Below are 11,505 nucleotides of genomic sequence, written 5' to 3'. Positions count from 1 at the left end.
ATAAATACTAACAGCGGCTTCTTGTTTTGTATTGGGTTTTCGATTACGAAGCTGGAAACGTTTTCAACGAAAAATTTTGTGGTTGCTAATTAAGAATCTGAAGGCAGGTCGGAAAAATTAAAAATGGCGGACCCAATTCGAAATTGATATTTTCCATGATAAATGGTAGATCCAATATGGATCGATTTTGAATATGATTTCAGACTCGTAGTCAGCGAACCTCCGATGGTAAAGGTTTAGGCGAATCTAATCGATTTTAATTAGGGCCGCCATTTTGAATTTTTCCAATTTGACTTCAGATCGTTTACTCATTTTTCTAAAAGGCTTCGAATTTTTTAAATAAGTAAAACCAAAAATGAAGAGAGGGATGACCCGTTAGGCAAAGAATGACCCATTTATTATATGTATATTTCGCATCGTTGCGCAGCGCTTTCCGTTCGGAACCAATGTATGTGTGGATGTATGTATGACTATATTGTTGCATTTAACAGTTGCAGCGAAAACTTCCAACTGCGTCAATTGGCGTGTGGCAGTAAGCTGAAATACAGCATCGGCAAAGCGTGCACCACATTTTCAATCATTTGAGACGACTCGGTTTTTTTCTTCCAACTATGTATAGTTGCGTCTGTCCACTAGGCAAAAAGTGTTGAAAAATCATAAAGAATCAGAAAAATTGGAAGAATAAGCCAGTGAGTGCTAAATATAATAAGTGAAGTTTTTACAATTCGATAGTTTGCAATTTTGATTTTTATTCAATGCGGAGTTCAAATAAAAACAGAAACTTAACATTTACTAGTAAATATGCTTGTATAATATTTGCGTGTGTACATATATTGCATACTATTGGTTGTTCTAACAACTGCAAATGCTTTTCAAAGTTGAAACTTAAATGTTAGGCGTGTTTTTTTACCCGCATACGTATTTTAAAATTTGTATGGAGCTGTAAGCGACAACCTTTATGTGCGCTTATGGATAGTTGTCGATAAAATCAAAAACTATTTGTTTTTTACACGTTAAGCATAGATGTACATATATGCATGTAAAAAACACGCCTAAGTATCAAGTGTGCGGAAATTACCGCTATCTGTTCTTCCATGTTGTGTAAAGATTTTATACCTGTATCGATTACCAGTATCTCACTATGTAGAACAAAATATGTATGTATTCCATATGGGAGTATATGTAAATTCAAAACTTTAAAGCCGTTTTCCTCGAGTTTCGCTTTTTTGAGTTATGACACTATTGATGTAAATGAGATATGTACATATCTGTGGACTTTTGACAAAACAACCTCTGTACTCTCTGTAGGTTGGAATTTAGAGTAAGTTATAAGGAACTTCCATTTAAAATTTTGATATTTTTATTTAACTTCCATTATGATGACTAAACACAAAAAGATCATTCGAGAACTCAATGAATTATTGCTTTGAAGAGAAAATGACCTCACTCGAGAAAAGTTGTTTTGTCAAAAACTCCACAGATATGTGGATGTGGAAAGTATCAATAAAAAAATAAATCATTAAACAACACTGGTCTGCACTGATTTACATACATTTATGGAATAAAAATTACCATCTCAACAACAACCCTGCAAACCAAAGTTCCCGAAATCTTAACGAAATCTTTAGGAGTATCTCATTTCTGTAACGATTTTTTACGAACCTTCAAAGAAAAATATATGAAGTGGTTGACACCAACTCGTAAAGAAATTTCTGTACGAAGAATAAAGAAAATTCTGAAAAAAAATCTGCTGGAAACTCCTCACATAGCAGCATTATTTTCATTTCTTTACCGATTTTCTTTCGAAATTTCGTAAAAGAATCGAAGTGTGCACATTTTATTTCTTTTAACCAAGTTCGGCAAAAAATCGGATGGGATCTTTACGAATTCTTTAAAATTTTTCTAAAATTTAGTATACACTGAAAAATGGTTTGCAGGTAACCTGCATTGCGAATGACGAATATTTGTGGAGACTATTGATTGCCCGAAAATAACTCTCTTATACAGCCTTGCAAGATGTATTCCAACCAGAGTGTCCAGACTGGGCGATTTAGCGCCAATTTTACCCTACGAATCAATTTTTTTGTGCGCTACTATGTAAATGCGTCGAAATATGTGAAAAGTAGGTTGTGAATTAGAGCTTGAGGTTTGATGTGGCCACACTTTTTATTGATATCGATTTTATTGTAGCATATCTACGGTGACCATAAATATGGATTCAAAATGAAGGACAATTTTTCAAAAATATGCCTACATATATTTACGTAGCATAAAAATATCAAAATAGTATTTATGATTCTAAATTCTTAATACATTTTAAACTTTAAATATGAATCACGTTTTCTTCATCGATATTAATCTTTTTAACATGAATATTTATAAAAGTATAGTAAAACATATTATAATTAAAATAGTTTACACGAAAAGTGAAAATATTTAAAAGATTATTTTATAGGCAAATTTAGAGTCATTCAAAACGAAAACAGTACCCTTTTTTGTTTTTTTGGTACTTTTCGCAGTTATTTGTCAAAAATCGACGTCATGAATCGACGTAAACGACGAGTTACAAAGTGCCCTTTACAAAAATATATAATTTGTGCAGATTGCACTCCATAGCATTTACATTTCTAATCCGATTTTCATTATCTTTGGCTCAAAATTTACTGTAGTGATATATCTTCTTTATGGAATTTTTAAAATAATGAAAAAAAAAATCAAATATTTGATTGAAAATCTCACTTTTTTTCGACTTTGACGACAAAATGCAAATGGTCGCCTGTAGCACTAATAATTTTAATTGAAGTCGCCACAAGTTATATATTTTGGTAAGAGGCACGTCAATACCCTTCGAGCTGTAAGTCGCTTACGTTGATTGGGAGATTTTTTCATGAGATATTGAAGAAAAGCTACGAAAAGTACCCAAAAAAAACACTTTTTTGAAAAAATCCATCCATTGTCCGATAATTTTAAAATAACGAATAAAATGCGGGACAAATGCAGGACACTTGGAAAAAATCAGTACATTTTCAGGTTTTTCAGGTTTGAACAAAAAACAGAACGGATGGTCACCGTAAGCATATCGAACATTTGCCAATGTTAAACCGCCATTTGTATATAATATATCGTAAAAAGAAAAGTCTTCACAATTACATAAGTTTCGAAGCAGCCCTAACTGATATACTTTTTCTTGAAGTATTCGAGGGCAATAAAAAAAACACGTTTTTCGCGACTTCGACCTTGCCAGCGCAAATAATATGGCAGTGTTGAAAGAAAGTTTCCATACAAAAGTAATCAGCTGTGTCCCAACGTGGCAAATTTTGAAACAAATACGACAACTGCGTCATGCCACACAGCCCATACCCACAATCGATATTTTGCGTGCCAATTGCGGTAATCGTGTTATCAGCCATCTCGGCGATGTCAATTAGCCACCTCGGAGATGCTAAATAATTGATGCCATTGGACTTTTTTTGTGGGGTGCGTGAAGGAACGTTGTTATGCAAACCATCCGTTGACCGTTTGCCAAACTGGCACACTTTTAAAAACACATAATAAACACACAATTATATTGTTTATAAATCTGGGAAATATAAGCACGGCGTTTAGGAATGTGAAAAAGAAATATATATAAACATTTTTGTAAAAATCCATTTATTTAACACAAATTTAGCAGCTACCATAAAAATCCTAAAATAAAGTTAAAAATCCAAAGGTATATAAAAAAATATATATTCCATAAAAATTCAACTCTGGGACATGTTACTTTTAGATGAAATGAGCTTCTCAGATCAAACTCTGCATAAATTCTCGTTAAGAGAGTCAAACAAAAACTGAGTGGTTTTGCTGTAGAGAGCTCTTCAAAAGAAGCAGCTACTGAGCGTCAGCAAAGTTAACGGTATAAAACGGCACGGCGAGATAAAAAATATGTGTTGGCCGATCAGTTCGCCCGACGAAGGGTTAAGGCGAATATTGAGAAAAACAAACGTGAGGTAGAGTCAGAAACTGTTACGAAGGTCTGGAAATACTAGATTAGCAGGATGTGCTACATCCGTGATTCCCAAAGTGGTCCAGGTGGACTCCCAGGGGTCCTCGAGGAACTCGACGGGGGTCTACGTTGGCGTGAAAAAATGTGGGGGTCCACGAGTTGTAAGTGGGGGTCAACGAAAATTTTTCGATAGTAAAGAACCAAAATGGTTGCTTGATATCCTCTTTATTTAACTTTAATTTTTTTGAGTGTAGTGCATGTTTTTACGTGGACTTTCATTTCCCTTGCATAAGGATTTTGTCTGAGAATAATTTTTTAAAACATTTTAACCCTAAGCTAAGAGGTTAAAATGTGCAATAAAATTTTTCCTCTTGAAAATTTTACTTTATAGACCCAAGTTACATATTTCGCTCCGATGTGAATTTTAATCCTTTTTCCACTTGTTCTAAAAACACGCAGGCAAAAAATTGCAATCTTAACATGGCAATAAAAAAAATTACAATTCAAAAAGATTTGGAGGTTATACTTAATTAATAAATAATTATTGCGATTGTAACATTTAGCTGGAAAAGCAAATAACAGTGCATCACTTGTAAATTTTGGTTTCGGCGTTGTGCCATCTGTAGTGTCATTTTTCGTTGACAAGTAAAATGAAGGCAAATTACAGTATTTATGCCTGGTTTACTTTGGGTAAAAGTCGTTTCTATTTTATTCCAATGGGAAATGTCAAGTTAGGCCAATCACCGGAGATATGCACTTCGTCTTGTACTCTTTCACCTCCATAACTTTAATTTCCATATCCAACTTGGAAAGAGCATTACAGACTATGCATCGTTGACAGTAAGGTTTCGTATTTCACGCCCTGGGATCTCGATAAGTATTTGTATACTATGGAAAGAAGGTTCATCGCTCGGCCGTTGGTATATGTAACAGGGCACATCCTACTTGGGGGTTTCGGTGGTTTTTTCTATGGGTGCGCACTTAAATCGCTTTGCACTGACGTAATTCGGCCTAGTTCCTTTTATTACAGAAAAAAAGCCGCTCTTCCCTCTTCTTAAGCTCAATATAGAAATCCCACATGGCTCGGGTTGTGTCATATCGCAGCGTGGCCCTGCAGTCGGCATTTCTGCAACATGACATTCCTGGTCGTACCAGTTGTTCTTTCCGGCTCGTTTAAATCGTACCCCTTCTTCGGCGGCGTTGGGCAGTGAGCGAGAGATGAGTTCCCATTGCCAGCAAACATATGTATGTATCAGTTTATTGAAGACTGCTGGGCAAGGAATAGGAGTTGATTGGCGAAAATGTGGGCTGTCCCCTCTGACGGCAGCTTTTCCATATCGAACCTATTTTGTATTGCTGCAACACAAAAGTGATTCGAGTTAATGTTAAGTAAAAGAAAAAGCTCAAGACGATATTCAATCGATACTATAAAGCAACAAGTTTCCCATTTAATCTTGTAAAACGCTCTTCATTCTGTTAATAACTTAGTTCTGTTGCCAATGATATCGTTTACAAGTAGATTTGTTTCGTCCACAATCTACAAAGTTTCCGCACTCATCTGCAATAATTGTGTGTAGATATGCATGCTGAGTAATTTAATATGCGAAAGCAAACTAAATATAGTTGTGCTAAGTTTTATTTTTGAGTAGCGTTGACTGACACAGTTCTTTTGTACTTGTATCACAAAGAGAAATTAGTAAATACATACATACTTTGCACATACAAATTTTTGTATGCATGGCTTTTAATAATCCCATACTTCAAATGTCCCATTGCCACACATAGGTATTTTATAATCATACTTATTCTTCAGGGGAGCAAAGAAGTCATTGACGTTTCTGCTTTTCAATAAGTTACCAGCATTAATAATTGCCTACTAGTACTAACAACAAACTTTTTTGTGTCAGGCAGATTATTAAGTTAGTTACAACGTATTTTTGGTTTATACGAGTTAATTTTGTTTTATTAAACTTTACTGTAACGTTGAAGTTTTTCAAGTTTTGGTTTCTGTTAATGTTTGCAAAAAGTGTACTTTCCTTTTTTGCTCGCAATTATTAGTGCCCGAGATACACATACACATACATGCATAAGCAAAAGTGTATAATTCAAACTACAACCTCTAAACGTGAGGTTCTCAAACTTTGCCAAAGTGGACCATAGTACTCGTACGTATGTATGTGCAACAAAAGCTAAATATCATAGTGAGATACCGGCAAGTGCGGCAACGCAACTTTTCACAAACAGCTGTTTACTAAGGAAAGTTACGTGGATTTGTTCAAATATGTATAAAATAAATTCAGATAGAATAAACTCAAATGGTATATTAAAACCTAACTAAATAATACGGGCGACTGCCTGGTACCAACGTATTTTGCAAATTCCAAAAAAAAAAATGCCAAAAATGTCACAACCTTACTGCTTAATTTCTCGCTCGTGCGTTGCCCCTTTTGCCAAACACTTCATTTCATGAATTCGCGAATTATGCATAAAAATGAATTCACGAAATGAATAATTCATGAATTATGTCGCATAAACGTTGTAATAACTACGAGTTTGTTTCGGCGCGGAGAAGTTTATATCTAGGGTTGCCATTTGTTAAAAAATTCAATTCAATTTAGTCAAATGAATTATTTCAATATGGGCTTTTCCTTGAGAAAGAAATGAAAAAATAACATCTGATGAGGTCGCTCTTGAAGTTTTTCGAGAGAAATATTCTGCGAAAGAATTACGGGCCTTCACGGGTTGCAACAATATACACTAGGCGACAAATGAAAGTGTACAGCTTGTTCTAGTATAATATACACACACATTTCATTTAGACACCAAAAAATGCCTGATAAGCTATGTATATTTTTCTGCTAGGTCTTTTCGAGTAAAACAAGAATCGAAATATGAAATTTGCCAAGCACCCCCAAAATCTTGATTTACCGTTAAAAACCGGGTTTTCGTACTTGTGCGCACTTATAAGCCTGAACGGAGTTTCAGTTTATTACCGGGTTTAAAAAGAAGAAACTTGGGCCTTTAGAACGATATAGGATATGTGAATAAAGAAACCTTAAGAGATCTGTGTTTATTTACCCAGCAAACACATTTCTTTTTTTAATTTTTTCACCTTTTTTAAATTTTGGTCCTAAATTGATTGCAAAACTAAATTTACTAACGAAAAAACGAGTGTTTGTTTTCAAAAATCGGACGAAAGTTTACTGAGTTTACTTTTTTTGAAAACAAAATTTTGTGAAAAATATATTTGGCTATACAACTCAAAAATTTTTGCTTGACCGTTTTTTTCTTATTTCACGTTTTCTATGACCTATGCACCGTACAAAGGCTTTGAAAGACTGCGAGAATACCCCTAATTTGTAATCATATTGGATGTAAATAGCAACGCTTTTTGTCATTTTAAAGTGGTGTTCCCAAAATGAACTGAAGCCAAAATAAAAGGAGGTATTAATGTTTTATTCTCTCATCTCTTTGAATGCTTACTGTGGAATGGGTTGTAAAATGTCCATAAAAATTCGTTTCCTTCATTCGCATTTGGACTTCATCCCACATAATTTGGGCCGGCTCAGTGATGCACTAGGCGAATACTTTCACCAAGAAATAGCTACAATTAGAAAACGTTTCGGAGAAAAAAATAAAACAAAAATTATTTCAGAATATTTCTGGTCACTACAACAAGAAACTGACGATGCTAAATTAAGAAAAAACGGTGAAGAAAACATTTTTGGTAGTAGTATAGTCAAAAATAATATTTGCAAAAATTTTGTTTACATAAAAATTTTTGAAAAAAACACTAGTTCTTTTCCTGATTAAATTTAGTTTTACAATCAATTTAGGACTGGTATTGTTTTTTTTTAAATAATGCGTAAAAACCTCACCAAAATTTAAAAAAGGCGCAAAAAATTAAGAAAATGTGTTTACTGGGTAAATACACACAGATATCTAAAGGTTTCTTTATTCACATACATATATATCGTTCGAAAGGCCCAAGTTTCTTCTTTCTAAACCCGGCAATAAACTGACACTAAGTTCATAATCAATTAAGTTACGGGCTTATAAGTGCGTAAAAGTACGAAATCCCGGTTTTTTCACAGTAAATCAAAATTTTGGGGGTGTTTGGCAAATTTCATATTTCGATTCTGGTTTTACTCGAAAAGACCTACAAGAAAATATACATAACTTCCCAGGTATTTCTGCTTTATGCTTTTTTGTAGCAGTGTGTTATTTATGAAAGTATAGTTTATTATTCTCATTTTTGTTGTTGGTATTTCCGACAGGGTAGGAGTGTGATGTAATGTGGAACGATTTTCCGTCATCCCTTGTCAAATTTGGTTTGGAGACAAACCGGTTTCGGCGTTGTGCCATCTTCAGTGTCATTTTTCGTTCATTCGAACGAAGTTCATTAATTGGGCGGCCGCTGTAGTGTACTGAATAGCAGTGCGTGCTACCATTCCGAAGGGCCTGAGTTCAATCCCAGTTCAATCCATAATCGAAAAATAAAAAAACAAATAAAAAAGGAGTTTGGAGTAAATCTGAGCATGCATAATACTTAAATGACATCTAGTCAATGTATTCTTATAGTTTCGAGCATTTTAATTAATCCTAGTAAATTATATTGACCTCAAAAGAGAATAACTCAGTTACTAACGTGTAATTCCAATGAGAAAATTAAACATTCAATGCGCGACCTCTTAGAATTATCGCGGAGAAGGGAGATTCCTGGAGGATGGCGGTCGCGTTGCAGTATACATACATGCAAATTTAGATGGTTCCATAAATATATTTCAATGAACGATAAGGAGATTTATGTTGTGTTTGAATAGGAAGCGGCTTATAAATTCTGAGTGCCAAGGCGTTGAGTGCATAGCAAAATGTGTGTAACACTATAAAAATAACTAAAATTATGCCTTGACGTGGAACAGACTTAGAAATAGCTCTTGCGCTCTACTCTGTCACTTATATTTCTGGCCAATTTTTTAGTTGGCTTTCAGCCACTGTACACATTGTAATGTTTGTGCGTCTGTATGAATGACTAATGTGTAGTCTACGAGGAGTGCATAAGAGTAAAAGCCTCAGGGCGCGTTCACTTGAAAAGAGACTAACCAAAAAAAAAAATTAAAATTTTTTCAAAGGAAAGAAAAACGACGGTGTGAACTCATTTAAAAATAGCCGCATCGAATCTCATTACTTTAATTTGTCTGCTTGCTATTTGTCTAATGTCTACATATCTTTGTATGTGTGTTACAGTTGCCGTTGCACCGTTGGAAAATATGGCAGACTAGGCTCAAGTGTGTAACCAATGCTACAGACGCATGTGCGTAATTTTATTGAACGAAATTCGGCTGAAGTTGGCTTGAGCGCATAAAAAATGCTATCGTCGTCGACGACGTCTGCATCACATCGCAGCAACAGGCGCGAACCGAAACTGAACGCTGGGTCAAATTTGGATGATGACGATGCCGGCAGTATCATCGTTGAAGACACCGAAGTGGACATTGCAGTCGACGTGGATGTCGACGAGGTACCCACACAGAAGCCCCATTTTTTAGACGATGCCATGCCACCACCCGAAATGGTCGCTGATTTTGAGCGTGTGCTAACTTTCAGCGCAAAAATAGAGTCGAAAACCTGCACCTCCACCAGCAGCGGTGAACAATTGAAGATGGATAAGAAGTACGAGCGTGACGGTGAGATTAGCGACTACGAGTTGGCAGCTAGCGGTTATACAAAGAAGGAATTTACACAGGACGATAACACTTTGAATCTACCATGTGGCATTGGAAAGAGCGCATTTACGAAACCAAAGCATTTTTTGGACGAGAATCCCATACCGCCAGACTACATGTTGCTTGCTACTGCCGTCGAACAGGACCTGCGGCGCGAGCATCGTAGTCTAGACCGCAATTTCGAACGGCAAGAGGAGCAGCAGACCGCCCTAAATGCAGGTCATTTGATGAAGAGCAGCAGCAGCAGCAGCGGTGGCGGTCGTAAAAGTTCATTGGACCGCGGCGGTTATGGTGGCGGCGCGGCTAGCGGTAGTCATAGTGGTAGCATGTCGAGTTCGCATACTTCACGAGAGCGCAATAAAGAGCTCACGTCATCATACACCTTGTCACGTTTTCTGCACAGCGCCGAAACGCCTTCACCACCACCAGCACTACAACGCAGCATACCAAAAGGTGGCGCCTGGGCCAGCAGCAGCGGGAGCGGTAGTTGCAGCTTTGATAGACTTTATGGCAGCTTGCCAATGGCTCATGCTGGCGGCAGCACTGGCATCGGCGCTGACAATAGCAATAACACACTTGGGGTCGATGACATTGTCGATGTCGACCGTCTTGGTCCGAAGGTGGAGTGTGTGTATTCGCTACTGTCGATGTTGGGCTCCAATGACCCGGCAGAAATGTCTAAGAAGTTTCTTGAATTGTCGCGAACACCAGAAACATGCAGCGCGCTACGCCGTGCCGGCTGTGTGCCTCTGCTGGTGCAGATGATGCATTCCGATGGCGATGATAGTGTTCGAAAATGCGCTAGCATGGCACTACACAACGTTGTGCACAGTCACCCGGACGAAAAGACCGCGCGACGTGAAGCAAAGGTGCTGCGTTTGCTCGAGCAGATATTGGACTATTGTAATTTTTTGAAAACGCTTCTGCAGAGCGGTGGCGAAGCGATTGCTGATGATTCAGAAAGGCATCCGCTGGCGGCGATTTCGTCATTGATGAAAGTGAGCTTCGACGAAGAGCATCGGCATGCTATGTGCGAGTTGGGTGCACTGCAGGCAATACCGAATTTGGTGCATTTGGACCACGCTGTGCACGGACCGAAATCTGAGGATCAGTGCTGTAATTCGTTGCGACGGTATGCACTCATGGCGCTAACGAATCTCACATTCGGCGATGAACACAACAAGGCCTATCTATGTAGTCAGAAACTGTTCATGGAGGCCCTGGTGGCGCAGTTGGACTCGGCACCCGATGATTTACTGCAAGTAACCGCCAGCGTATTGCGCAATCTGTCCTGGCGTGCTGATAGCAATATGAAAGCAGTGCTAAATGAAATTGGTACCGTGACCGCCTTAGCGGGCGCGGCTATGAAAAACAAGAGTGAGAATACGCTTAAGGCTATATTATCTGCATTGTGGAATCTGTCGGCTCATTGTAGTACAAACAAGGCCGAATTTTGTGCGGTGGAGGGCGCACTCGCCTTCCTTGTCGATATGCTCTCGTACGAGGGACCCAGTAAAACGCTGAAAATCATCGAAAACGCAGGTGGCATACTTCGCAACGTCTCTAGTCACATCGCTGTTCGCGAACATTACCGCCAAATACTGCGCGAGCGCAACTGCCTCTCGATATTGCTGCAGCAGCTTAAGTCGGAGAGTTTAACGGTGGTGAGCAATTCTTGTGGTACATTGTGGAATTTATCGGCGCGTTGCCCAGAGGATCAAAAATTTCTGTGGGATAACGGCGCAGTGCCCATGTTACGTTCGCTGATACACTCAAAGCACGCTATGATCTCTG

At 37.7% G+C, this 11,505-nt stretch overlaps 1 protein-coding gene across 1 annotated transcript; it reads left to right on the top strand.

Moving 5' to 3' along the window:
- Positions 1-526: 526 nt before the first annotated feature.
- Positions 527-11,501, top strand: LOC108376863 (adenomatous polyposis coli protein-like; the record flags this gene model as incomplete). The annotated part of the gene is made up of 2 exons (XM_017633114.1): positions 527-689; positions 9,233-11,501. A coding segment is annotated over exon 2 (2,148 nt), but the record flags the coding sequence as incomplete, so codon positions are not given.
- Positions 11,502-11,505: the final 4 nt, after the last annotated feature.

Source organism: Rhagoletis zephyria, unplaced genomic scaffold (genome assembly GCF_001687245.7).
Source record: "Rhagoletis zephyria isolate East Lansing unplaced genomic scaffold, Rhagoletis_zephyria_1.1 Rzeph_scaffold_11136, whole genome shotgun sequence".
NCBI classification, from domain to species: domain Eukaryota; kingdom Metazoa; phylum Arthropoda; class Insecta; order Diptera; family Tephritidae; genus Rhagoletis; species Rhagoletis zephyria.
The sequence above is the reverse complement of the archived record's forward strand: the minus strand, read 5'-3'. Positions and strand labels throughout refer to the sequence as shown.